At 48.4% G+C, this 27165-nt stretch overlaps 2 protein-coding genes across 2 annotated transcripts in view; one reads left to right on the forward strand and one right to left on the reverse strand.

The window, feature by feature from the left end:
• MTOR (mechanistic target of rapamycin kinase) overlaps positions 1-27165 on the reverse strand; it is a 101905-nt gene that overhangs the window by 49754 nt on the left and 24986 nt on the right. The window contains exons 20-29 of the mRNA XM_081955490.1: positions 26655-26696; positions 25863-25949; positions 23963-24130; positions 22446-22558; positions 22075-22237; positions 19749-19841; positions 17315-17461; positions 15664-15806; positions 13779-13941; positions 11176-11321 (exon numbers count right to left, since the gene is read on the reverse strand). Coding sequence (XP_081811616.1) covers positions 11176-11321; positions 13779-13941; positions 15664-15806; positions 17315-17461; positions 19749-19841; positions 22075-22237; positions 22446-22558; positions 23963-24130; positions 25863-25949; positions 26655-26696 — 1265 coding nt within the window. The remainder of the gene's footprint in view (positions 1-11175; positions 11322-13778; positions 13942-15663; positions 15807-17314; positions 17462-19748; positions 19842-22074; positions 22238-22445; positions 22559-23962; positions 24131-25862; positions 25950-26654; positions 26697-27165) is intronic.
• On the forward strand, positions 504-9559 carry ANGPTL7 (angiopoietin like 7; the record flags this gene model as incomplete). Its single annotated transcript, XM_081955249.1, has 5 exons — positions 504-876; positions 4534-4634; positions 5825-6019; positions 7693-7891; positions 9019-9559. 5 exons carry the CDS (start codon positions 504-506, stop codon positions 9186-9188), a joined length of 1038 nt encoding a protein of 345 aa, XP_081811375.1. The 3' UTR covers positions 9189-9559.

Below are 27165 nucleotides of genomic sequence, written 5' to 3' on the forward strand. Positions count from 1 at the left end.
GCGAGTTCAAAACTCAGGGTCTCTTCGTAATGAAAACAAAACACTCCGCCTTCTCGGTTTCTCTAGTTTCGCCCACGATGGGCAGAATGAAATGGGACGGCTCCGGATGGCTGCAAGGGGTGGAGATAGCCAGGAGCCACAAATATTTAAGATGGGGATAAGGAGGAGACACGGACACACACACACACACACACACACACACACACACACACGATACGGCCTCTTTTAGCAAGCACAAGACAACTAGACTTGTCAAGAGGCTGCACTGCAGAGGAAAAGCTCTGATTCGGAGAAAACCTCTGTTCCGGTGCAATTCCAACACATGGGTGGAAGGGGCCTGAATTGATAGGAGGTGGGGGGCTTGGAGTTTTTTTAGGAGTTATTGGGAACTAGAGAAGAGAGGGAGGAGAGAGAGAGACAGACAGAGAGACAGAGAGACAGAGAGAGAGAGACAGACAGAGAGAGAGAGAGAGACAGAGACAGACAGACAGACAGACATGACCATGCACGCCACCTTCAGCCCCCAACTGGCTTGCTTATGTGCCCTAACCCTCTCCTTGACTATATACCCAGCCTGGCTGCAGACCCTCCCCAAGAAGACCGTGACGAGCAGGAACGGCAAGAGCCCCGGATGCTGCGAAGAGCTAAAAAAGCTGAAGGTCCAAGTGGCCAATCTCTCCTCCTTGCTAGAGGAGATGAGCAAGAAGCAAGACGACGTCCTGGGGCATGCTGTCACGCAGGTGATGGCCCTGGAAGGGAGCGTCAAGCTGATGGGCGCCCGCCTCGACGACGTGGAGGAGAAGTATTCGGAGGTGAATTCCCAGCTTGGCATTGTGCAGCTTCAGGCGGCTCAGACGGTCACCCAAACGTCCACAGGTAAGGAGAGGCTCCCCGCTTCCCCTGGAGGGACCGCTGGCTAATGCAGACAGAGTAGCCTCAGGGCTTGACTCCCGGGAATGTATAAAATATAACTGGGAGGAGGGGAAGGGGAAGGACTGAGAGACTTAGATGAATCTTAAGGAAGAACTCCATTGTACAGGCGTTTATTCTGAAGTCGAGGGAAGCCTGAACTAACAAAGGAGAATATTTATAGCTCGGGGTTGACATGAGTTGCTCTCTGAGCAGACCAAAAATCAAGCAAGCAATATCCCAACCAAGAAACCGCCAAAGAGCCATCAGCAAACAGTCCAAAAGAGAATCTCTAAGACCAGCTCCACCAACACTGACAGGGCAAGCCACCAGAATATACAATAATACAATAGTAGAGTTGGAAGGGACCTTGGAGGCCTTCTAGTCCAACCCCCTGCTTAGGCAGGAAACCCTAGACCGTTCCAGACAAATGGCTATCCAACATCTTCTTAAAGACTTCCAGTGTTGGGGCATTCACAACTTCTGGAGGCAACTTCTGTTCCACTGTTCCACTGATTAATTGTTCAAATATAAACTGACAGCAAGCAGCACTCCTTACTAACACTGATGGCGTTACTTAGCTAGCGTAATGAAGCGTCTGCAAGAAAACAAGCGAGCTCAGAGAGCAGCAAGGAGCCTGAACTTTCGGGAGAATTCCCACCTTCTGGAACAGGTGGGGAATTCACACGAGAAGTTTCAGCCTCTTTCTTTAGTTTGTTGCCAGCCGAAATAAAACCACTCGCCCCATTCAACTAGCAGGGCTGGGGAGCGCAAGCCCTAAACACAGCCCTTGACCGAAAGGGTAAGCTTCCAGGGTTTGCATTTGTTCTGACCGGAGGCTTCCCAAGATCATGAAGCCAATTCCTCGTCCCGATAAAACCCCTTTTGTTTCGGTTAAAGGGAATTCCTCTCCAGCGAAGTCCCGGCCGACAGTCTTTCAAGGTATTTCACAACTACAGACCTTTATCAAGCTTGGAGAGCTGCCAGGCCGATATCTTCCAAACGCCATGCTGTAGCAGCAATTCCTTGGCCAGAAGTCAGGAACGGATCTTCACCCTAATGAATTGAATTAATTGTCTCCTGTAAACTCCACTCCCCTTTCGCTCCTCTTTTATTCCCTATCGGAGGGGCCATTCACCGTCCACCTGTGCCTTTACTCCCGAGTCGACCCTTGTTCCTTAGTTGTTCCCTTCTCTTGGCAGCTCTGCATATGCGTACGTCGGGAACAGGCTCCAGCTGTTCTTCTGCCCCACTGATATCCGACTCCGAAGGCAAGCTGATAACTGTCAGACAGCCCTGGCCCCCTCTCTGCCTCCAATACAGAGCCTTCCCCAGAGTCTAGGACTGGCCCATGTTCCTCCTCCCCAACCTCCTCACTGTCTGAGTCTGCTGGCCACAACAGCATTGATTTAAAACAACCAAGTGTCAAGCTTCCTTTCAGAGCCACTTTATAATGATGAAATCCAGACCAATTTAATTACTAGCTACTCCCTCAACCCTCGCTCAACGCTTCAAAGCACGATCGGTTTTTCTTTACGACTCCAAGGCTAGCGAATCCAGGCAGCAGCTCAAAATTTCAAAAGAATCTCGTTCCTTCTCTTAACTATGTATCTTGGACAACTGTATTACGTAGATTTCTCAGGCAATATTAAGCCTGTGCCAAGGTTCTAAAATAGGATGAAATCATCCTACAAACATATATATATATATATATATATATATATATATATATATATATATATATACTCCCAGGTTCAAATCCCAGTAAGGGTATGGCTAGCTGATGAGAGCTAAATAGCTTGAAATAGATCTATATTAGTCTCCCTTCATTTATTTATCAGCACAAATACAACACATATATATATATATATATATGGGGAGAGTTTAGCATGTATACTTAGCATTTATATTGGGTGCTGTGGCTGCCAATGGAGAGTTGCCAGATGAAGAGAACAGCTAAGAAACAGAGATCGACTTAAGGCCACAGGTAGACGGTGACTGGCCCCTCCCATAGGGGATGAAAGAGGAGCGAAAGGAGAATGGAGTTTGCAGGAGACAATTAGTTCATTCCTGCAATCTTGCCAAGTATTGTGGCATCTGAAAGTTATCGGCCTGGCCACTCTCCAAGCCTGATAAAGGTCGGTAATTGTGAACTACTTTGAAAGACTGTGGGAGTGGAAATTCTTTGCTGGAGAGGAATTCACTGTCAATTAAGTAAAAGGGGTTTATCGGGACGAGGACTCGGCTTCGTGCTGCTGGGGAAGCCTAGGTCACAACATTGGGTACGTGCTTATATGCAATGCAGTGAAAGGCCTATAAATATCTTTAGAATGGTGACACACACTTTCTTTCTGAGGCAGAGACACGAGATTTGAGATGATGGGTAAAGCCAGATGACATACATGGGAAACCTTACTCATTGTCCATAAAGGCATCACAAATAGAATCAGACCGGAAAAGGCACCCCAGCTGCCATCTCAGTCATCGTTTTACAGATAGTCCTCGGCTTACGACCACAATCGAGTCCAAAATTTCTGTTGTCAAATGAGACATTCATTCAATGAATTCTGCCCCCTTTTAGGGCCTGTCTCGCCCCCGTTGTTAAGTGAAACACTGCAGTTGATAAGTTACTAACCCGGTTGTTAAATGAATCTGGATTTTGCGGGTCAGACGGTCACAAAAGGCAGTCACATGGTCTTGGGACATAGCCACAGTCATAAATATGAACCACCTGCCCAACATCTGAATTCTGATCCCATTATCCTGGGGATGCTGGAAAGGTCGTACGTGTGAAAAAGTCGCTTTTCTCACTGCCGTTGTAACTGTGGACGGTCACTAAACTGACTGTTGTAAGTTGAGGACTGCCTGTATTCCCAGCTGGGCTTTGCTTTAATTTGCAGAAATCGCAAGTCGACGGGATAGTTGCACGTGGCAACCATATGTGTCCTGACCCCCCTCCGTCCGGTAATGAACGCCGACACAGGTTATCTGTTTGCCACACCTTATTTACAGTACTATAATGTTGTTGGCTGAAAGCCCAAACACGACTCACAGGCAAGATGTTGTCAGCAACCCAGACTCCAACAGATACAGACAAGAGCTTCTCCAGCTTGTTACAAATGGAAACACAAGGCAGATCAGACAAGGAGTTCTCCAGATTACTAAGAATGGTTGTGTCCTGCAAAAAGCCTCCTCCCAAAGTCCCTTCTTATATATGGTCTTAGGAGGGGCCAAGCCACAAACACCTGAGCTTGATTATCTCTTAGAAGCTTGTCTCCGGAGCAGTTGTTGCCTTCGTTTCTCTGCCCTTCTTAATCTTGCGTCAGGGACAAACTCCCTTTGATTTTCCCCACTGCTCCATGCTTCAGGCGCCTCCTGGTGGCCAACCAGCCTCTCTGGTCCCTGCTCTGGGTCTGAACCCTGCCCAGGGTCCTCCATCTCTTCCATAGCTGACTCATAGGGTTCTTCGCTATATGAGTCCCTCGGCAGCTCCAACGGATCCTTCTGGGCCACAACACATATGTCATATCAAATTTCTGGAGGGAAAGAAAGCAGCGGTGGGCCCTCGGTTTTCCTGACGGGTGGGAATAATCCAACCTACTGAGCTTTGGTTTTCTCGTTCAGACGCCGTGTACGACTGCTCCTCCCTTTATCAGAGGAATTACAGATCTTCTGGAGTCTACAGACTTCTCCCTGATGAATTTCTGGGAAGCCCAGAACTGCAGGTGAGATGTTACACACACCATGGGAAGAGAGGAAAAGCAGGAAGCTATGCAAGGTTTAGGATTCCTATAGGCATAAAAACTGTGTCTATCTTAAGGGGGACGCGGTGACGCAGTGGCTGAGTTTGTCGATCAGAAAGGTGGGCAGTTCGGCGGTTCGACTCCCCAGTGCCACCTAACAGAGTGAGCTCCCATTGCTTGTTGCTTCTGCCAACCTAGCAGTTCGAAAGCACGTAAAAAATGCAAGTAGAAAAATATGGGCCACCTTTGGTGGGAAGGTAACAGCGTTCCGTGTGCCCTTGGCATTGAGTCATGCATGGAGACGTCTTTGGCTTTGAAACCGAGATGAGCACCACCCCCTAGAGTCAGGAACGACTAGCACATATGTGCGAGGGGGGAACCTTTGCCTTTATGCAAGGTTTAGGATTCCTATAGAAAATAAAAACTGTTATCTATCCTAAGAGGACTCCCAGTTGCGTACAAAACAGCAATAGCTCTACGGGATGGATTTAGGCTTTGGCCACTTCGATTTGTTATTTGCACCTTCCCAAAATGTGATGCAACTTTTCGGTGCCTTCCCATTCCAGGCAAAGCCACAGTAGCAAAGTGGTTAGAGTGCAGTACTGCAGGCTACTTCTGCTGCCTGCCGGCTGCCTGCAATTCAGCAGTTCAAATCCCATCAGGTTCAAAGTTGACTCAGCCTTCCGCCCTTCCATGGCGGAAGGTTGGTAAAATGAGAACCCAAATTGTTGGGGGCAAGAGGCTGATGCTGTAAACTGCTTAGAGAGGGCTGGAAAGCACTGGAAAGCAGTATATAAGTCTAAGTGCTATTGCTATTTGCTCCACAAGAAAGGTAGGTGAGTTGCTTGAACATAGGTTTGAAACATGAAGTTACGCTGATATTCACTGTCTTGGTAAATTACTGCCATGCCTGAGTGGTTCTCAAGCTCTCTGAAGGTCTGAAATCTTCTCCGTAGGAGCTTGTGGAAGGGTCCAGGATTGGGTTATTCTCACGTCCAATCTGCCCAGAGACTGAGTTAAATCTTTAGCCACACCTCTCTGCTTCCTGTGCCTGGCTCCACTTTCAACTCAGTCTGGCCGAAGAGAAACACCTTTTCTTGTTGGCTCCTAGAAATACTTTATTCCTGGACCCCTACCTTATTCCTCCTACGCCCTTCTTTTCATTTTCCCAGGTATACTGTGACATGGAGACAGATGGGGGAGGCTGGACTGTCATCCAAAGGCGGAAAATTGGCTTGATCTCTTTCAGCCAAAATTGGAAGCAATACAAGGAAGGGTTTGGAAGCCTGCAGGGAGACTTCTGGCTGGGAAACGAGCACATCCATCGGCTTTCCAGGAGGCCGTCCATGTTGCGTGTGGAGCTGGAGGCAAGTACAGCAGCTTCACCTGCTCGGCCGACCTTTTGCTGACCGCTCGGTTAGAGGCTGTGGGATTCTTGCAACATTCAAGAGCAAAGGAACTTGGAAAACATTGAGAAGTATTTCAGTGTCGAAGTACTGTAGAACAGAGGTCACCAACTGGTGGTCCGTGGACCACTGGTGATCCTTGAAAAAAATTTGGTGGTCTGCTGAAAAATTATTTGCATTTTTTATTTGCATTAAATCTACGTAGTCCTCAAACTACGCTCTCTGGGATGGATACGCTTGCGTTGATGCAGAGGGGGGCAGAAATTCCGACTTGGGGTCTGCTTCAGCCTCCTGTTGGGGGGCTTGGGCCGAAGGCTGGAGGGAAGGGCTGTTGGTGGTGAAGAGCCGGAGGGCCCCGTTCCAGTGGGACTCCATCATGGCCTGCAATTGGCTGACCATCTCAGCCCGCTGAGCTTCCAGGCGCCGGTACCAAGCCTTGCACTCCCGCAGGTCTTCCCTCTGCTTGGAAAGCCTATGCTGGTAGTCCTCAGTTGAGGTGCTTCTCCTGAGCCTCCTTCTTGGTCAGATCCAGTTTGAACTGAGTTGTTTTGCCAACTCTTTCTGGTGGTGGCTGCTTAGGTCCAGCAATGGCTTCCTTTTGGGGCCCTAAGGAGTCCGGGAGAGCAGGCAAGGAGTGGTTGGGAGGGGAGGGGCGAGTAGAAGCCGGTGAGGCACCCCTCAACATGAGTGACATCGAGTTGGCCACACCCAGCCAGCCAGTCGTTAGGCAGATCATATTAGTGGTCCGCAGGTTTTAAAATTAGGAATTTAGTGATCCCTGAGGTCCAAAAGGTTGTTGATCCCTGCTTTAGAAGACCTGGGGTAGCTGGGAAGGCAGTCTAATAATGCCAGTTTAGTCTTGTCCCATCAAACCGAAGCAGCGTAGACCAGGATTAGGCTGCATAACTATTTTCCTTGGGCAGCCCCGGCTAACTGGAGGCAGTGCATGAAAAGTATAGTTTCCATTGCACGTTATTGCATTTATTAAATCCAAAAAACATGATCCAATCTAAGGACTAACACACAGAGTGACAGTTTCAGGTTAGCAGATTACATTCGTTTGTGGCCGAGTGCATAAAAGAAATGTAAAACGTCAATTAAACAAAGAAGCCACTTCCTCTCCTCAGAGCTTGGTGAAACACCAATATTTCAGGTCAACGTTTCCCTGAATCAATGGGACAATTCGCCACCGGCAAATTGCCGTGGCCGAGTCGCCGCGGGATACGTTGCCACAGTCAGCTCACCGTGGGCCAACTCGGTGCAGGACAATTTAACAGTTCAATTCAATGACTTAAAATATATTAAAGTATATTTTCATTTTTGTCGTTCACATTTCATTCCGTCCCTTCTTTAGCATCCTTTCTTTAATGATTCTATTTCACCTTCCCTCCTTCTGAGGTGGGTCAAATGAGGGTCCAGAGTGTTGAGGGCAAATATGCTGACTCTGTAAACCGCTTGGAGAGGGCTCTGAAGCAATGCGGAGCAGTATATAAATCTAAACGCTATTGCTATTTCTTTGATATTAGTGTAACTCTTCTCCGCGGCAGGTCCTCCCACGGTGAGTTGGCCGTGGCGAATTGTCACGGACAATAAATAAGCAGTGTTCTCCTTTTGATTTTCTTCTCACCCGGCAGGACTGGGATGGCCACAACGTTTTCGCTCAATACAGTCGTTTTGAGGTGGGCAATGAGTTGAGCGGCTACCGCCTCTTCCTGGGCAACTTCAGTGGCAGCGTGCCACGCGACTCCATGAGGTACCATAACAACACGGCCTTCAGCACCATGGACAAGGACAACGACAAGTGCTTGGATCACTGCGCGCAGTTACGCAAAGGTCAGCCGTGTGCCCAAAGCTCCTTCCTCTTCCTGTTATCAACGTTCGTTAAGTGGGACCCCCGTCCATCTTTGCATTTAAAGAACCCTCCCCAAATTCTACGTAGGGAAATCCATCCGCCCCGTAGCCCAGTTCCACCTCAAGTTGATTGTCTCTTGCCCAGAAGGGCAACTCTTCCGAAGTGTTGATTGCTCTGTTCTTTGGATTTCCCCCCATTTCTCTTGTAAGTACAAGTAGTCCTTGACTTATGAGCACAATTGAGCCCCACATTTCTGCTCCTAAGCGAGATGTTTGTTATGCGAGTTTTGCCCCGTTTTACCATTTTTCTTGCCACCTTTGTTAAGTGAATCCCTGCAGTTCTTAAATCAGTAGCACGGTTCTTAAGTGAATCCAAGGGGATCGCGTGACCCCACGGCACTGCAACCATCATAAATGTGAGTCAGTTGCCAAGTGTCTGAATTTTGATCACATGACGACGGGGATGCTGCAGTGCGAAAAACGGTCGGCGCTTTTTTTCAGCGATGTAACTTTGGACAGTCGCTCACTGAACTGTTGTATGTCGAGGACTATCTGTGTAGCGTTTTGAGTCGTCTTCCTGCTCCATCAGGTATTTAGCAGTGGCAGAAAAAACACCTCCTCCGCGGGGGATGAGTTGATTGGTATCATTTTCAATACAGGTGCTCCTCAAAGTACGACCCCAATTGAGCCCAGAATTTATGCTGCTAAATGAGACATTTGTTAAGTGAGCTTTGCCCCATTTTACGACTTTTCTTGCCCAAGTTGTTAGCAGTTGTTAAGTTAGCCCCACAGCTGTTAAGCAAAACTTGACTTTGCTTTGTCATAAGATCGCAAAAGGGGACTCCGGTGACCCTGGGACGGGGATGCTGCAAAGGTCATCAGTGTGAAAAACTGGTATAAATTGCTTTTCTTCAGTGCTGTTATAACTGAATGAACTGTTGTATGTCGAGGACTACTTGTAGGGAATGTTTAGACACCGGCAACGGCCGTCTCCCCGATGCTTTGGAATCCGTTGACCAGGTGCCAGTGCAGAGATGAGGACCTTTTCAGAAGGATCACTCTATTGGCATCCAAGATTTCATAAACCTCTTGTCCATCTTTCTCAACAGGTGGCTACTGGTACAACTGTTGCACGGACTCCAACCTGAACGGGGTTTACTACCGTAAGGATGAACAGAACAAAAGCACCGATGGCATCATCTGGTACAGCTGGCGCGGGAAACACTATTCCCTGAAGAGGGTCGAGATGAAGATCCGGTCCACGGACTTCAAGGCCTAGAGGGACCCCAACCGAGTCGCGGGGGGAAGCACTGTCATTGATATCAAGAATGAGCTTACAGACGGGGGAATGCCCTTCATCAGTAGCAAGGCAGGTGCTAGGCTCTTTCGGCCTCTACCCGAACATCTCTGGACCTTTCTGACGACAATGTTCTCTATCGGGATGCTCACCTATTCCCCGGAATTAGCGTAGATTTGCCTTTGTTTATTTCCCTGGTGGACTGGAATCTCTGGGAGGAGCTACGCCAGAGTTTTGCCAAACTGATTGCATGGTGGATTGCTCCATATGGGAAGCTTATGGAAATCGGACGCTTAGGGGTTTTTATTTTAATTTTGATTTTTTGCAGTTGTAAACCAAATAGTGCTCTGTCTTTCCCATCCGATAGTATAATAATAAAAAAAAATCCTCTTGATTCTAAAACCGAGTTTGAGGCCAAGTATATTTAGTCCTCAGGACAAAAACGCTTCCAGTCAAGGAGAATTTCTGGAAAGGTCAACCAAGACGGTGTGTACCCTGTTTCCCCGGAAATAAGACCTCCCTGGATAATAAGCCCAATCGGCCTTTTGAGCGCATGCGCTAAAATAAGCCCTCCCTTCAAAATAAGCCCTCCCTGAAAATATTGCAACACAGCAGCAGCCAATGAGGTGACCACGCTCGCCGCCTCCTGCACCTCAAAAATAATAAGACCTCGGGATAAAGATCTGATACTGCAGGGGTGAGAAGAAGAGTTACCCTGTTTCCCCGAAAATAAGACCTTCCTGGATAATAAGCCCAATCGGGCTTTTGAGCGCATGCACTAAAGTAAGCCCTCCCCCGAAAATATTGCAACACAGCAGCAGCCAATGAGGCGACCAGGTGCCAAAAAGGTCACGTGGAAACGATGTGCATGTGGGCATGTTCGCCAGAGCTGCACTCTGGAAAAAGCCAAACTTCCAGGTTCTAGCACGCACGCATGCATGCCCACACGTGACAGTGCCACGCGCGTGAAGGGACCCCGCTCCAGAAAAGCTGAACTTCTGGGTTGTGGTGTACATGCACACCAGACAATCAGCTGGCTGGCGCACATGCAGATATTGGTTTTCGGCACTGCTGGGCATGTGGATAGCTGATCGTCAGGCACGCGTGTGCAACGGAAACCCAGAAGACAAACAGGCAAGGCCGTGGGTGCCGGGCAGTGGTGGGTTTCCAATTTTTTTAGAACCTCTTCTGTAGGTGTGGCCTGCTTTGTGGGAGTGGCTTGCTGGCCATGTGACCGGGTGGGCGTGGCCAACTTGTAAAATGTGGTGAAACTCACTTTACAACGCTCTTGCTTAGCAATCAAAATGTTGGCTCAGGAACTCTGGCATTTGAAGCACGCAGGTCTTAAAGCTGTCTATTTACAAGACCTTTGTGCCCCTAACCCTTTAGGGAAAAAACCCCCAGGGGTGTTCACACTTGACAGCTTTAAGACTTGTGGACTTCAACTCCCAGAATTCCTCCTCCAGTCATGTTGGCTCAGGAACTCTGGCATTGAAGTGTGCAAGTCTTAAAGCTGTCAAGTTACAAGACCCTTGCACCCCTAACCCTTTAGGGAAAAAACCCCCAGGGGTGTTCAAACTTGGCAGCTTTAAGACTTGTGGACTTCAACTCCCAGAATTCCTCCTCTCGCTCTTCATCCTGACGACGTCCGGACGGGCGGGGGGAGGGATCTGGAACCGGTTCTAAACGGCACTGTAGATTTGTGGAACCTCTTCTATAGGTCAGAACTGGCAGGAACCCACCCCTGGTGCCGGGCGACATGGTTTCGCGTGCCACTTTGGTTCGCCATCACGGCTCTAGACAAATTTCCCCGAGCAAGAACCATATGCTGGTGTTGCCAAGCCTAGGGATAACTCCAGTCCTTGCTCTGGAATTGTTCCTGGTAAAAGGACGTCCAGAGAAACGTGAAGTCCTGTCTCCTGCGTCGCATGGGCTTACCAACCGAGAGAACAAAAGGGAAACGGCCTACCTGATGAGAGACTCGAGGATGGCTGGCGTGGGGCCCTTCTGAAATTCCAGCTCTTTGTAGTGTAGCGCCTTGGCATAGGCTCGGCACTTGGCAGCCCGCTCTCCCAGTAAGACGATGCCGTTGTCGTCCCCCAACGGCAGCGGACCCTGTGTGGAGGAAGCCGCACGAAAGCATCAGGGCTGTGATGGGAGTGCGAGACTCCAGGGCAATTTAGAGCAGGGGTCCCCAACCTGCGACTGAGCTGTAGTAGCTGGCCAACGCACGCACAGGTGGGTACGCGCACAGCCCTGCTCGTGTGTCACCACAAGCATTGTGAGCGCTCACCGTCCCACTTGCATGAGCCACGGGTGTGTGCGCATGTGTCGGCCCCTCCCACGAAACCATCCCCTTTCTTCCCCCCACCTCCAGGCCGCCAACTTGGAAAGGTTGGGGAACTCAGATCTAGAGAACCTTATGTAAGCAATTAAATGCAAGCTTATTCATGAGACCTGGAGGCGCAATGGTTATTATTATTATTACTATTACTATTATTATTATTGCCGTATGGCATTGTTCTGTACCCAGGAGACCACTAAGCTATTGCAGAGTTGTAGCATTGTGGCCTGTCCATCAATGGCCCCTCCAGCAGCCGAATCAGAGGAGGAGGCGTGGGAATCAGGGTCAGCACCATGGCAACCTGAGGGCTCCGAGGGGGAAGAGGGATTGGAGTTGTCAGAGAGAGAGAGAGAGAGAGAGAGAGAGAGAAAGAGAGAGAGAGAGAGAGAGAGACAGAAGCCATCCGTCAGCCCTCAGGTGGAGAGTCAACAGCCCTCAGCTCTGGAGGTGGCTGATGAGGAAGAGGAGGAACAGCTGGGTCCATTGCCTGACGCACAGATGCGCAAAAGGCAGAGGAGAGGAGAGCAGTGGAAATCTATGGGCCGGTCCTTGGGATGGAAGAGCCACCGCTGCTAGCGAAGCCCCACCTTAGCTCTGGGGATAAAAGGCAGAGGAGAGGAGAGCAGTGGACATCTATGGGCCGGTCCTTGGGATGGAAGAGCCATCGCTGCCAGCGAAGCCCCACCCTAGCTCTGGGGATAAAAGGCAGAGGAGAGGAGAGCAGTGGAAATTTATGGGCCGGTCCTTGGGATGGAAGAGCCACCACTGCTAGCGAAGCCCCACCCTAGCTCTGGGGATAAAAGGCAGGGGTCGGGGATGAATAGGTGTGAAAAACAGCTAATCATCTTCATTAGCCTGTGAGAGAAACTTTCTGCTGGGGCTGCCGGCATTCCTAATAAAGGGATCTTTTGAGTTGAGTTTGTCGTGTTTGGGGAGCTGGGTCAGAACATGTAGTTTGGCTTGCCAAGGTACCAGCCCTGTTATAGGAAACGCTTGCGTGCTTCCTAAGGTGCACCACAGGAGGGTGAGCTGGCTTTGCACCAGAGAGAAAGACAAGCGACTCTTCCGGCAGTGTCACTCAAGGCTCCCCTCCCTTCCCGGAGCTGCCTTGCAAACAGGCACCGCAACTAGGAAGGTTCAAAGCCACCCCGGAATCTGACTGCCTGCACAGAGCACAAGCTCGTCTCCCCATCAAAGGGGTATCTATCTATCTACTTGCATAGAACATGCTTTCGAATGGTTAGGTGAACAGACGGTGAGGTGAGTGACAGGAGCTCACCCTGCCACGCAGTGCTAGAGCTTGAACTGTTGGAGATGAGACCATTTCCAGCGTCATTAAGCCACTGAGCCACTGTACCACTTGGTGCCGTGGTTAGAATGTAGCATTGCAGCTTTACTCTGCCCACTGCCCACAGTTCAATCCTGAGCAGCTCAAGGTTTACTCAGCCTTCCATCCTTCCGAGGTCAGTAAAACGAGGACCCAGATGGTTGGGGGCAAGAGGCTGACTTTGTAAAACGCTTAGAGAGGGCTGTAAAGCATCGTGAAGCAGTTTATTCAGCGCTATTGCTATCTCCGCATTATCAGCAAAGTCACCTGTCTCTTTGCAAGATCAGAGCAAAGTTGTTAAAAAAAAAGAAAAGAAAAAGAAAGTCAGAAAAATTCCCATTCTGAAACAGATACCCAAGAAAGTGAGGGAGAAAAGGAAAAACTATTTGCAATTAGCGAAGAAACTTTACCAGAAGGGGGTGTGGTTCAGATGGCTGATGCCTGAAGGTATGTTAATATTCTGGGAGGACACAAGAGTTAGAATTAATACAACCATAGAGGCACAGGCCTTTATGGAAAAAAATAAAGCACTCCTAGATAAACCAGATGATCTCACAACAGACACACAGGACACGGGAGGGGCCGGAGCTCTGCTGGCAGGGGGAGAAGGGGCAATACTGAGAAAACTCAGATCACAAAAATGAGTAAGAAAATCTGCTTGATATAAATTGATTGAAATCATTAACTGAATTTACATGCTGGCTATATATTGCTATTTAGTATTGAACTTTGTGTAAATGTATACTATGAGTATGGAGGGAGGGGACACCTGCCGCACACTGCAACTGCCAAAATTTGTAACCTTTCCATTACCCCTTTCCTTTTTTATTCCCTAAAAAAACCAATAAAACTTTGTTTAAAAAAAAAAGAAAAAGAAAAATTCCACCCCGATGTGCCTTACCTTGTCGCTGTGCTCCATGAACTCCGCCAAATTGAGCAGGGTCTGGGTGACCTCAGCAATATCTTGAGACGTCAGCGCCAGCTCGATGCTACGGATCAGCTCATCCTGCTGGTCTTCATTCAGCTCAGACCAGCATGAAACAAAGGCTGCATTAAACAGATCTCTGGGGGTGTGGGGGGGGGGGGGGGAAGGGAGAGATGCAAAAGGGGGACACGGAGAATGAAATAATAAACCTGCCAACACTGAACCTACCACTTCACTGATCCAAACTGAACCCAGACCCGCATCTCATTAGAGTCCATAACTGCACAGGAGAGAATTTCTAATAGAAACAACCGTGGGAACTGACCAGCGACAGGAAAATCTTTCTTCTCAAGCTACCCCTTAAATAGTCTTTCGGCATTCAAACCATCTTTTCCCCCGTCCCATTTGCCACGTTTTACTGATGCCCGTCACCTACTCCCTCCAGCGTTCGAGCACCGATGCATAACTCCCTCTCCTTCATTCCGTATTCCCCATCAAGCACAAGTACTTAGTCTTGAATGTGTTCATCTTCAAATGCACAGCATACAGGCGATTTCACCTCTGCTGTAAAACGTTCAGGTTCTCAAGCAAATACCCGTCGGCCTTCAAAAGTTCACATTCCAAATGTCCATGGAGATTCTCACTCATCCAGGCCATGGCTGTCACAAAGATGCTTTTTCAAGAGGCAGCTGGACTTTCTTGTGAGGAGAGAAGTCACATCATGGGAAACCATTGTTGTGGTCCGCAGGTGGCCTGCGGAGCTGGCAACAGAGTCGGACAGTGAGGAGGTTGGGGAGGAACATGGGCCAGTCCTGGTCTCCGGGGAAGGCTTGGACGAGGACTCTGTGTCAGAGGCAAAGAGGGGCCAGGGCCATCTGAGAGTTATGTGCTGCCTCCAGAGCCTCCGGAGTCGGACATCAGCGAGGCCAAGGAATATGGGGAAAGTGTTCCCAGTGCACGCATGCAGAGCTGCCAGAAGGCAAGAACGGTTAAAACAAAAGGGACAACTCAGGAGTAAGGCTTGGAGGTGATTGGACCCTCCCACAGGACATAAAGGAGGAGCCAAGGCACGTGAGCCTTTGCAGGAAGCAACTTGGTTCATGCTGGTTTAATTCTGAAGCTCCGTTTGGACTCTTTGCTCCATGTGGCCTTGCCAGGCTAATTGCTAATTAGATCTTTGGCAGCATTCATTTTTATATACAGCAGATAGATGACAAGTCCAATAGATATATAGTTTATAATTGTGGGCCTATTTTGCAAGTGGGAGAAACTATTATTGCTGCATTGTATTCAATTGGGGAGACATTTCAAGGAAGGTAAAGCTGGGTGCTTATCAGCCTAATCCCGAAAGACTTTGGCAGACTACTGTCGGACTCATTACGGGCTGAAAATGAACCTAATTCACAGCCTTTGAAATAAAAAGAGGGTTTTTGGGGGGGACTAAGCATGTGCTTTTTACTGCATCAGGAAGCCTCGGTCAAAACAACCATGGTCTCATCTGGGTCCAGTTTTAGTTTCCAAATCTTGCTGGCAAACTCCTGTGAATTGTTGATGTGATGGCTGGAGGAGCTAATAAGGTGCTCAGATGTTTCACAAATGTTGTCGGTGACAGAGTTGATGCTGCTGACAATTGGTCTGAGCGGGAGTTCCCTCTTTGTGGATTTTGGGAAGTCCACAAGAAAGACCAGTTGACTCTTGAAAAAAGTACCTTTGGGATTCACACCCCAAACCAAAACACTTCTTCTATCACACACACACACACACACACACTTCCCTTAAACCTTTTTTTTTTTACCCTTGCACTAAACAACCCCAGGGGACCCTTCTTTGTCTTCTCCCTGGATTGATGTTGAATTTCTACCTGGCCATGGGGTTGTAGGCCTGAGCCAAGGCCCAGCACGAGCGCAGTGAGGGCGATGAGGAGTCTTTCAACAGCTCCAGGCTCAGCCGTCTCAACCACTCCAACCAATCATCCTTGGAAACTCTTCGGGCGGCTCCCCAGGCCTAGAATACAAAGTGCCCTTCTAGGAGTTGCCGCAATCAGCTACTCGTCAGGGCCGGAAAAACTGACAGCATGGGAGCCACGGGGCCCCCAACTCCACTTCTGCGGCCCTGAAAGTCCCCCCTCCCAAATCATGTTGCTGAAACTCAAGTGAAACATTTCTGCTGTTTAATGGGCTGCTTTGTGACGGCACGAAGAGTTGGAAGATGGTCACGCAACCCTAGGTACGTAGGGGTTTCTCAAGCTTGCCCACTTGAAGGTGTGCGGACTCCAATTCCCAGAATTCCCCAGGCTGCTCTCAGTCCTAACCAGCCAAGCGTTCTGGCTCTCATATGGAATAACTGGATGAATTTGAATTTCACAAGCTTGCACTAAGAACCTAATTGGATGCTGCTTCCCGGCCATTTAAAGTTTCAATGCTGCCTGAGGTTTATGAAAGAATTATCGTAAATTTCTAGGCTTATTAGTCCCTATTGATAGCCTGACCCTCCGTGAATCTGTCTGCACAGGGACGGCAATCCCCATTTCTCCAGTTGTCCGGAAGCTTCATTTTTAAATAGTTTTTCCAAATGTGGGAAAACCAGCCTGACAAATGAAGCCTCCATTTTGAAAGTGACGCGAAGTCTGCTAGATCAGCGGTGTCAAACCCAAGTTCAACGGGACAAATTGGCCAACAGGGTCCTTAAATCTGGCCCCGCGGGGCCACCCTGGAACAGCAAGGGACCGTCCCGTACTGCCTCTGCCAATGAAAACAGAGTCCAGGCGGGCCGTGCACGTCCACCAGGGACCACTTTTTCGGCCACGATGACCTCCTGCAGCCCTCTGCCAGGGAAAATGAGCTGTTTTGGCTGGCAGAGGGCTGCAGGCCATGGCAGCGAAAACAGGGCCTGGTGTGTGTGTGTGTGTGTGTGTGTGTGTGTAATGTGTGTGCGCATGCAGATGGCTCCCAGGCTGGCAGAGGGCTAGCAAAACAAACTAAAAACAAAACCGAGTGAGAAATGTTTCCCCTTTTGCATTTGGACATGCCAGAAGGGACAGGAAAGGAGAAAGGGAAAGAGGAAAAACAAAGACAAAGAAGGGAAGATGGGAAGAGATCAAGGAAGGAAAAATAAAGACAGGAAGGAAGAAGAAAGGAGAATGAAGGGAGACGGGAAAAAGAAGAAATGAAGGGAGGGAGGGAGGGAGGGAGGGAGGGAGGGAGGGAGGGAGGGAGGAAGGAAGGAAGGAAGATTATAATGAGAGTGAGGGAGGCCATCACAGGTGCCCCTGACAGGAGCGATGTCCAGCTGGCCACACTCACTCCAGCCATGCCCACCCCAGCCCCCAAAGGTCAAACACAACCATGATGCGGCCACAATGAAACTGAGTTTGACCCCCTCCCCCCCGTGCTAGATCATCACAAACTGGTCCAGGAAAAAATTCGATGCCGCAGAACATCAAAAACTGTTGCTGAAAATCACTACCGATCTTGAAGAAGCGTATCTCTGCCCAGCGCAGCGCCAAAGATTACCTTCTGCAAGTTGATGGTGCTGACGTGCAGCTTCTTCATGGGCCCCGCTTCGACCGGGCCGCTGGCGAGGGCCTCCCCTTGGCTGCTCCTCTGCATGCGGTGCTGGTATATCAGAGGGTCATCCTCCTCATCCGCGAGAGTGTAGCCCTAACACAGAGCAGAGATTGCTGTGGTTTGTGCTTGTGGCCGAATGGAAGTGTCCAGGGTGAAACATCGACATGTTTCGTCGCTTCAACTTGTCATTAGAGGAAGGGGGGGGAGGCGTCAGTTACGGGAGGCTTAACTCGGGGGTGGTCTTCAAAAATTTCAGCAACGCGTTCTCTGCCCGGTTGCTGGGTGGGTGTGGCCCACTGGTGGTACGCCCCGGTACGGGCGTACTGGTACCTGCCGGGAGCACCGGGTACCGTTCCAGTACAGTGCTCCGTAGGGTCCACCCGCCTGCCCGAGCTCACCTGTATTTGAGCTCTTCGACGCGTACGATGCCTGCGCGACGCTCCCCCGAGCAGCTGGAGCATCGCGGAGGCGTCACGGAGGTAAGGATGCATGCGCATGTGTGTGGGAGACGCCGGGTCCCGTTGCACAGTACCGGTTGCAACGGGATCCGGAACCCACCACTGGTGCGGCCATGGTGGACATGACTTAGTCCACCTCCTGCACCACGGCAGGGGCCCCGTTTTCACCTTCCCCAGGCTCTGGAGGCTTTCTTTGAGGCTCTGGGAGGGCGAAAACTGCCTCAGAGGCCCTCTGGAGACCGGAAACGGAAGTCCCTGGAACTTCCCCCTCCCCAAGCCTCCGTGCAGGTCCTGCACTTGCCTCGCATCGAAAATGGGCCACGTGGAAACCCCCGAGAGGGGCGGGGTGGCGTGGGAAGGGCCAGCCCAGGGGTGGGATTTGGAGGTTCTCCGAACCGGCCATAACGTTAGCTATGGGTTCTCCCGAACTCAGGCGAACCTGTACCGGCCCACCCCTGGCTTAGCGAGAGAAAACGAAAGTTCTGCAGGCCCGCTGAAGTTTATGGGAAACTGGAAACTTTCAAGGACTATTAAGCAGGTGTGCAAATGAGACACAAAGTTCCATTACAATGGGAACTTTACTTGGCCTATGTGGAAACCTGGGGGGAGTCGGGCTGGGAAATCATTGATTCATAAATATTATGTACTGGGGGCCTTGAGAAACTCAGGTTTATTTCAGCCTTCTCAGGTTATGTATTCAATAAACAAGTAAGTTTTTCAGAAAAGAAAATGATCCTGGGCTTTTATTTGCATACTCAAGCTGGATGTTGACAGGAAGGATTTAATTTTCTCCCTATATATATTTGTTTTCGTAGATTTTCACGGGTGTAGGTATGCTGGTTTTGTTGTATTCGGGTCTTTTCCCGTGTAAGGTTACGTGTAAGACCCGAATACAACAAAACCAGCACATATATATACATACATACATACATACATACATACATACATACATATATATATATATGTTGTATTTGTGCTGATAAATAAATAAAGGGAGACTAGTATGGATCCATTTCAAGTTATTTAGCTCTCATCAGCTAGCCATACCCTTACTGGGATTTGAACCTGTGATGTGTTACATATTAGGCAGACTTGCTAGCCACTACACCACCGGTTCTCCTCCTTTATCAGCTAAGCCAGGGAAATAGGTATGTATTTGTGTTATATATTTGGGCATACCAGGGGTTGTAACACAAATACATACATACATACATACATACATACATACATACATACATAATATGTATGTATGTATGTATGTATGTATGTATGTATGTATGTATGTATGTATGTATGTATGTATATATATATATATATATATATATATATATATATATATATATATATATATATATATATATATATGTTGTATTTGTACTGATAAATAAATAAAGGGAGACTAGTATAGATCTATTTCGAGCTAATTAGCTCTCATCAGCTAGCCATACCCTTACTGGGATTTGAACTAGCTCGAAATAGATCTATACTAGTCTCCCTTTATTTATTTATCAGTACAAATACAACACAAATATAAAAGGCAACATTAAAAATAAAAATATGGTTTTCTGCCTGCATGGTCTTCTGTGATGAAGCCGAAGGACAGAACGAGGGAGTAGTGACCTTCCTCCCATATTTAGGCATACCAGGGGTTGTAACACTAATACATACATACATATATATATATATATATATATGCATGCATGCATGCATGCATGCATGCATGCATGCATACATACATACATACATACATACATACATACATACATACATACATACATACATACGAAAAAACATTATGGAATTCAAGTGAAATTCCGGTGCTTTGATAAGCTCGGGGCCGGAGCAGAGATGAGAGACAGGTGTCCTTCAAATGAACAGCTTTTACCCTGCCATCTCATTCGGCTTCTTGAGGAGTCACTGACCTTCACAATCCTGCAGATGAGGACGTCGTATCGCTGGTGGTTTATCCTGTGACGCACCAATACTTTGTTCACCATCGGGATAAAGATCTGATACTGCAGGGGTGAGAAGAAGAGTTACCCTGTTTCCCCGAAAATAAGACCTCCCTGGATAATAAGCCCAATTGGGCTTTTGAGCGCATGCACTAAAATAAACCCTCCCCCGAAAATATTGCAACCTAGCAGCAGCCATGAAGTGACCATGCTCGCCGCCTCCTGCACCTCAAAAATTATAAGACCTCCCTGAAAATAAGGCCAAGCGCTTATTTCGGGGATCAAAAGAAAATTAAGACCCTGTCTTATTTCCGGGGAAACACGGTAGCACCTGGAGGACTTTCTCTTTTTTGGCAAGGACAGCGACAATGGCAGCTGAGAACAAACGCCACGAGTGAAACGTTAAAAAATGAAATCTGCACAGGGATGCAGTCCGGAGAGCCAATGTATCACGTCCGATATACGTTTTCAGAAACAGCTTGAACAAAATCATTGCATTTTTAAACAATAGAGGGTTACATTCAAGGAGTTTGTCTTTCCGCTGTGGAGTATTTTACAACTTCTTGGTACTGTGTTACTTCTTTGGCCAAATCTTCCAAGTGCCGCTGATCCATTTAAAGAGGTTGTTTCATATTTGGTACTAAAAATAGCATACAGGTTATAGCCAACATTTCATTGACACGTATACCATCCGATGTCTCCTTAAAAGTTGCAATGTCACTTCTCCAATCACCTAAGGAACTATTTACAGAATGAAGAATAACGGAGTTGGAAGGGACCTTGGAGGACGTCTATGTCACGATGTTAAAAGGTTTGCTAGGCCTGAACTGCCTAAACTGACATTCAAGAGTTAAACTAAGAAAGCTTTATTGCGCAGGTCATAAAACAAAATGTTATCTGAAAGTGATTTATTGCGCACGTGTTACACATTCCAAAATTCCTTTCTTTCTTTGTTCGGCAGCCAACTTGGCAAACGTAGCTTTCATTATCAAAATGTAACCAATTAGTTATTTCTGTTTCATTTACTTTTATTATTTTATTATTAAAGTTTGTTTATTAATTAAAATACTTTTGAAGACTTTTATTTTTCTCAATATCTCAAAAGATATGCAGAAGGGAATCAGCCACGGTCCATTGATCTCAGATTTCCCAGGGCATTTTTTTTTCCCTGACAGTCTAATCCATCCTCCTGCACAGGCAGGAAACCCTATACCCGGGATGGCGAACCTATGGCACGCGTGCCACAGGTGGCACGTGGAGCCGTTTCTCAAGGCAGGCGAGGCGTTGTCCTGCGCGCGCTGGCCAGCTGACTTCAGCCTTTTTTCATGCCATTTTTCCCCTCTCCCAAGGCTCCAGAGGCTTTATAGGAGCCTGGGGAGGGCAAAAACAGCCTCCCCCACCCCCCAGGAGGCCCTCCGGAGGCTTCAGGATCTTCCCTGAAGCCTCCGGAATGCAAAAAGCTGGCCCTACGGGCAAACCGGAAATTCGGAAACAGACTTCTGTTTGCTCATAGGGCCGATTTTAGCCCTCCGGAGCCTTCAGGGACCTTCCAGAGGCTTCCCTGAAGGCTCTGGAGGGCTAAAATCAGTCCTACGAGCAACCTGTAAGTGCTCGTAGGGTCATTTTTTGCCCTCCGGAGGCTTCAGGGAAGCTCCAGAAGCCTTGGGAGGGCCTCCAGGGACCGGGGGAGGCTGTTTTAGCCCTCCCCAGGCTCCTATAAAGCCTCTGGAGCCTGGGGAGGGCTTAAAAAGCATGCAAAAATGAGGGTGAGTGCTGGTCATGCACGCATGCGCACTGGGGGTCGGGGATTGCATTAAGGGTGTGGCACGCCCGCGCACGAGCCCCCTGCGCTGCCCCCGCCTTTGGCACGCGAGCCAAGACAGGTTTGCCATCACTGCCCTATACCGTTTCAGACAAATAGCTATCCAACATCTTCCTAAAGACTTCCAGTGTTGGAGCATTCACAACTTCTGGAGGCAACTTCTGTTCCACTGATTAATTGTTCTAACTGTCAGGAAATTTCTCCTCAGTTCTAAGTTGCTTCTCTCCTTGATTAGTTTCCACCCATTTTGCTTCTTGTCCTCTGCCCTCAGGTGCTTTGGAGAATAGCTTGACCCCCTCTTCTTTGTGGAAGCCCCTGAAACATTGGAACACTGCTATCATGTCACCCCTAGTCCTTGTCTCTTAACTGGCCGTATCCAATTCCTGCAACCGTTCTTGATATGTTTCAGAGGAAAGGATTTAAATTCAGCAAAGTGGAGATCTCTTCCCCTTGGATAAATGACGCCCCTCTTACCTTTTTCCCCAGCTGGAAGACCAGGGAGGAGAGCGTGTCCATGGCAGTTGTGCGAAGCTCCGGGCTCTGGTCGAGAGTTCGCACGATGGGATGGATAATCCGCGAAGCGTAATCCGTGAAATCAAGGGACTCCGTTAATCGGTCCACGGTTTCTAAGGCGGCTCTGGAAGAAGGGAGAAAGCAAAGCGCTGCAATGGCAAAATGAATTTAGGTTAGGGGTGAGGGGTCAGGGACACAGAGAAACCCAAGAGAGGGACAAGCGTGGATGTCCCTTTGGAGAAAACTTTGGAGTATTTGGACAGTACCAGCAGCATCTTTCATTAAAAGCCTGTAAAACACTGGAGAAGCATGTGGACAACATCCGTTCTTACTTGCGAGCAGACAGGGGGGCATCGGGGGCATCAAACAGCTTCACAATGGGAGGCAGCAGTAAGTGCAGGTAATCATCCAGATTTGCGCCGAACAACTGGATGGCATTCAGCAGCTGGAAAGGACGGAAAGCAAACTCCATAGGAACCGAGGGCAAGGTTCAAAACAGCCACTCTGGGTTTAAGCACCGGCATATGTTCTAATGAAAGATTAGTGCGCAAAGAATGGAGGCCTTTTGTCACTGCGTTAATTGGTTTGCCAACCTGTGCTTATATTCTGAGTTATACAGTAGACTGAATTGTTTCTTATCTGACAATGATTAATGCGCATGTCACATAATACGTCACACATTCCTTATTTTTCTACTGATCTTCCGTTCGCCTGCCAAGAGGGTGGGTGACTTAACTCTGCCAAAAATGTAGTTAGTTTAAGCACCGGCATATGTTCTAATGGCAGAAAGTGAAGAGGAACTAAAGAGCCTCTTGATGAGGGAGGAGAAGGGGAGTGCAAAAGTTGGTGTGAAACTCAACCTTAAGAAAACGGGGATCAAGTTAGCAAGATTTGTATTTTATTTTATTTTATGTTAAAAGTTTTTTTTTATTAGAATATGCTCCGCGTTTTATTTTCTGCTTATTCGGAAATATGCTGCTTGGAAAGTCAACGGTCCATGCCTCATTAATTCAGGGTGGAACTTCCCCTGACACTTTTGAACTTTGGTGCTGGAGAAGATTCCTGTGGAGTCCCTTGAACTGCAAGGCGATCCAACCGGTCAGTCCTAGAGGAGATCCACCCTGACTGCTCTTTAGAAGGCCAGATCCCGAAGATGAAACTCAAAGACTTTGGCCACCTGATGAGAAGGAAGGAGGACTCCCTGGAGAAGAGCCTCATGCTGGGAACGATGAAGGGCAAAAGAAGGGGACGGCAGAGAAGGAGGTGGCTGGATGGAGTCACTGAAGCAGTCAGCGTCAGCTGCAATGGACTCCAGGGGTTGGTAGAGGACAGGAAGGCCTGGAGGAATGTTATCCACGGGGTCGCGATAGGTCGGACACGACTTCGCAACTAACAACATGTTCTAACCCTAATTTATTTGAGTGAGTATAAAGCAATTGGGATACGCACTTCCATGTTTTTAGCAGAACTGAAACAAATGATGTTAGGTCAGGGGTGTCAAACTTAATTTCATCAGGGGTGTGGTCGAACTCAGGGGGCCGGCCGGGCGTGGCTGACTGGGTGGGCGTGGCCAGCTTGACACCACCCCCCAAACTGCTGGCATGTTTCCTCTTCGCATTGGGTAGACCAGGAAAACCCCACGGGTCAGATCCGACCACATCATGGGCCGGATTCAGCCCGCAGGCCTTGAGTTTGACACCCCTGTGTTAGATCCTCCTGGGAACGAAAGACACATAACGCAAGACGATGAACTTTTCCAGGCCCGCAGCAGGACGGGATTCGGAGGGCCGATCGTCGTTTGAATCAGACCAGGGCGTGGGATGCAAGCCCCTGTGGTCCCCCCGCTCACCTTGGTGGAAACGCTGCGGGTGCTGCTGTTGTCGTGCATGAAGACGCGAAGCATGTGGGGGATGAGCTGGGGAAGGTAGAGTTTGAATTCCCCGCCGAGGGCCACCACTATCTGCTCGATGAGGAGGATAATCGTACTCTGGATGGAGTTGTTTACTACCCAGAAATCCTGGATGGGGGGAAAAAGGTGGAAAGTGAGCAACGTTAGGAGATGAAAAAGAAAGGACTCCCATTACAATCCTAAAGGTTAAAGCGGTTCGAAGGTTAATTCCAGCTTTTGGAGCTTCCATTCCATCTCAGAAAGATGGAAATCTGCTTTGTGTTCAAAATCTTATGGTGGACCAAGAGAAATCTCTGCAGACATCTAAGACTGGATTCCCTCCCCACCCCGGGAGGACAAAAAAATCTCTTTGATAACAGCTTCTAAGCATAAGTATAACCTTTATTGTCATTGTACTTAAATACAACGAAATTGGTTTTACTTTTCTTTTCTTTTTTTAACCCTCCTGCCCTTCTTGGACGTCCTTTTTGAATACGTTTTCCAGCATTGCGGGTATGAATGTGTCAAAAAGCTGGAATTGTTTTCCCAACAGAAGAGCCAGGGAAATATGGCAAAACAGCTGGACCCATTGATTCCATATTGATGAACTAATTCCAATATAGGCACTGTGCCACTGCCTTTTTCATTTGGCCTTTCGTAGGTAAAGGTTCCCCTCGCACATATGCGCTAGTCGTTCCCGACTCTAGGGGGCGGTGCTCATCTCCATTTCAAAGCCAAAGAGCCAGCGCTGTCCGAAGATATGATCATGTGGCCGGCATGACTCAATGCCGAAGGCGCATGGAACGGTGTGCCCTTCCCACCAAAAATGGTTCCTATTTTCCTAGGTCCTAGCTTCGGCTGGGACAAGTACAATATATATAATAGTAGAGTTGGAAGGGACCTTGGAGGTCTTCTAGTCCAACCCCCTGCCTAGGCAGGAAACCCTATACCGTTTCAGACAGATGGCTATCCAACATCTTCTTAAAGACTTCCAGTGTTGGGGCATTCACAACTTCTGGAGGCAACTTCTGTTCCACTGATTAATTGTTCTAACTGTCAGAAAATTTCTCCTCAGTTCTAAGTTGCTTCTCTCCTTGATTAGTTTCCACCCATTGCTTCTTGTTTTACCCTCAGGTGCCTTGGAGAACAGCTTGACTCCCTCTTCTTTGTGGCAACCCCTGAGATATTGGAACACTGCTATCATGTCTCCCCTAGTCCTTCTTTCTATTAAACTAGACACCCCCAGTTCCTACAACCGTTCTTCCTATGTTTTAGTCTCCAGTCCCCTAATCATCTTTGTTGCTCTTCTCTGCACTCTTTCTAGAGTCTCCACATCTTTTCTACATTGTGGCAACCAAAACTGAATGCAGGATTCCAAGTGTGGCCTTACTCAGGCCTTATAAAGTGGTATTAACACTTCACGTGATCTGGATTCTATCCCTCTGTTGATGCAGCCTAGGACTGCGTTGGCTTTTTTGGCAGCTGCTGCACATGGCTGGCTCCTATTTAAATGGTTGTCCACTAGACTCCAAGATCCCTTTCACAGTTACTACTACTGAGCAAGGTACCATCTATACTGTACCTGTGCATTCCATTTTTGTTGCCTAAATGTAGAACCTTACACTTTTCACCATTGAAGTAGCAGGACCTCACTCCGTTACGCAGCACTAGGGATTCGAACCGCCAAACTGCCAACCTTTTCTGATCGACAAGCTCAGTGTCTTAGCCACCGAGCCACCGACATAAGGCGCTGCTTAATGTCAAAAGGAAATTCAGGCCCAGGAAGTCCTACGTCTCCCTCTTCTAAAACATTTCCTGCGAGTCGGAATTTCTTGGAAATGCTCAAAGCTGGGGTACTCACTCTCATGAGCGTCACGATTTCATCCATGTAAGGTCGGATATGGCTTCTCACAAAGGACACCAGCATTCCCAGCTGCTGGAAAAGGAACTAGGAAGGGAGAAAGAGCAAAAACGGCAGGTGCACTTTGAGGGGCTTTCGATCCTCACCCCGCCTCCCCTTCACGTACTCGTTGGCTTCGGTGTCATGCTGTCTCCCCGAGCACACATTTCATTTCAGCGGCTCACAACCAGGGCTTGCCAACACTGTGTGGCATCTCAGGGAGAAGTACTCCGAAGCATTCAGGCAAGCACCAGAGGTTTCAGGCATGCCAGCATAAACACCGGAAAGAAAAAGATCCCCAAAGTTTTCCAACCCTGCTTTCCAAGCCTGTCCCTGCCCTCTCTCTATGTCTTCAAACACACACACAACTTCTTCCCTGCCATCGGTAAACTTTCCCTCTCTGCGTGCCCAGCACCCTCCTTGGGAAAAGAGACAGCAGAAAACCGAGGCCGCTTGCAAAAAAGAGAGGCGGTTAAGTTTCAGGCTGAGAATCCAATGATCAAGAGAGATTTTACGGGACCGGTGCAAATCGGGATCCACTTGATCATCCACCTTGACAATGCAAAAGAGATCAGAGAGAGAGAAAAGGACACGGGAGGGGAAAGGGGGAGATTAGTGAGAGAGTGCTGTGAAAAAGAAGTAGCAAAAAAAGGTGCCCGGAGCGCTTCTTATTCTTTGATTAGGAATTTGAGAAGCTTTGTAGCCAATGCAGGAAGTGCCTTTTTAGGGCACTTAAATGCCAAGCGTACCCACCTCGGCTCTTCTCCCCAGCACACTATCACCATCTTCTTTTACCTGTAAATTTTTAAAGACAGTAGGCAAAGTGCATCAGGTCTGGTCAAGCAACAGAGGTCGGGATGCCAAAATGTGGGCTTCGGCAGCCACTCAGTGGTTTCATTCTGGGAGACGTTGGGTCTACAAAAGCTTCTTTAGAACGGCTCCCACCCAGAGCACAGCTTGTGCTCTGTAAGGATTCCATGGCCCCCAGCTAGGATGTTATTCAGGGGTCCAGGTCTTCAGTAGATGCTGAAGACGAGTCTGGATGGATTCTGCTTCGATTTCCTTCCTTCCTTCCCTTTCCTTCCTTCTTCTCCTCTTCCCTTCCTCCTTTCCTCTCTATTGCCTTCCTTTCTCCCTCTTCCTTCTCTTCTTCCTTCCTTCCCTCCCTCTTCCTTCTATCTCCTCTTCTCTCCCTCCCTCCATCCCTTTTTCTTGTTTTGTTTTTTCCTTTCTTTCCCTGGGCTGCATCCTGCCTCTTGCAGTT

The sequence above is a fragment of the Natrix helvetica genome (genome assembly GCF_964273705.1).
Source record: "Natrix helvetica genome assembly, chromosome: 5".
NCBI classification, from domain to species: domain Eukaryota; kingdom Metazoa; phylum Chordata; class Lepidosauria; order Squamata; family Natricidae; genus Natrix; species Natrix helvetica.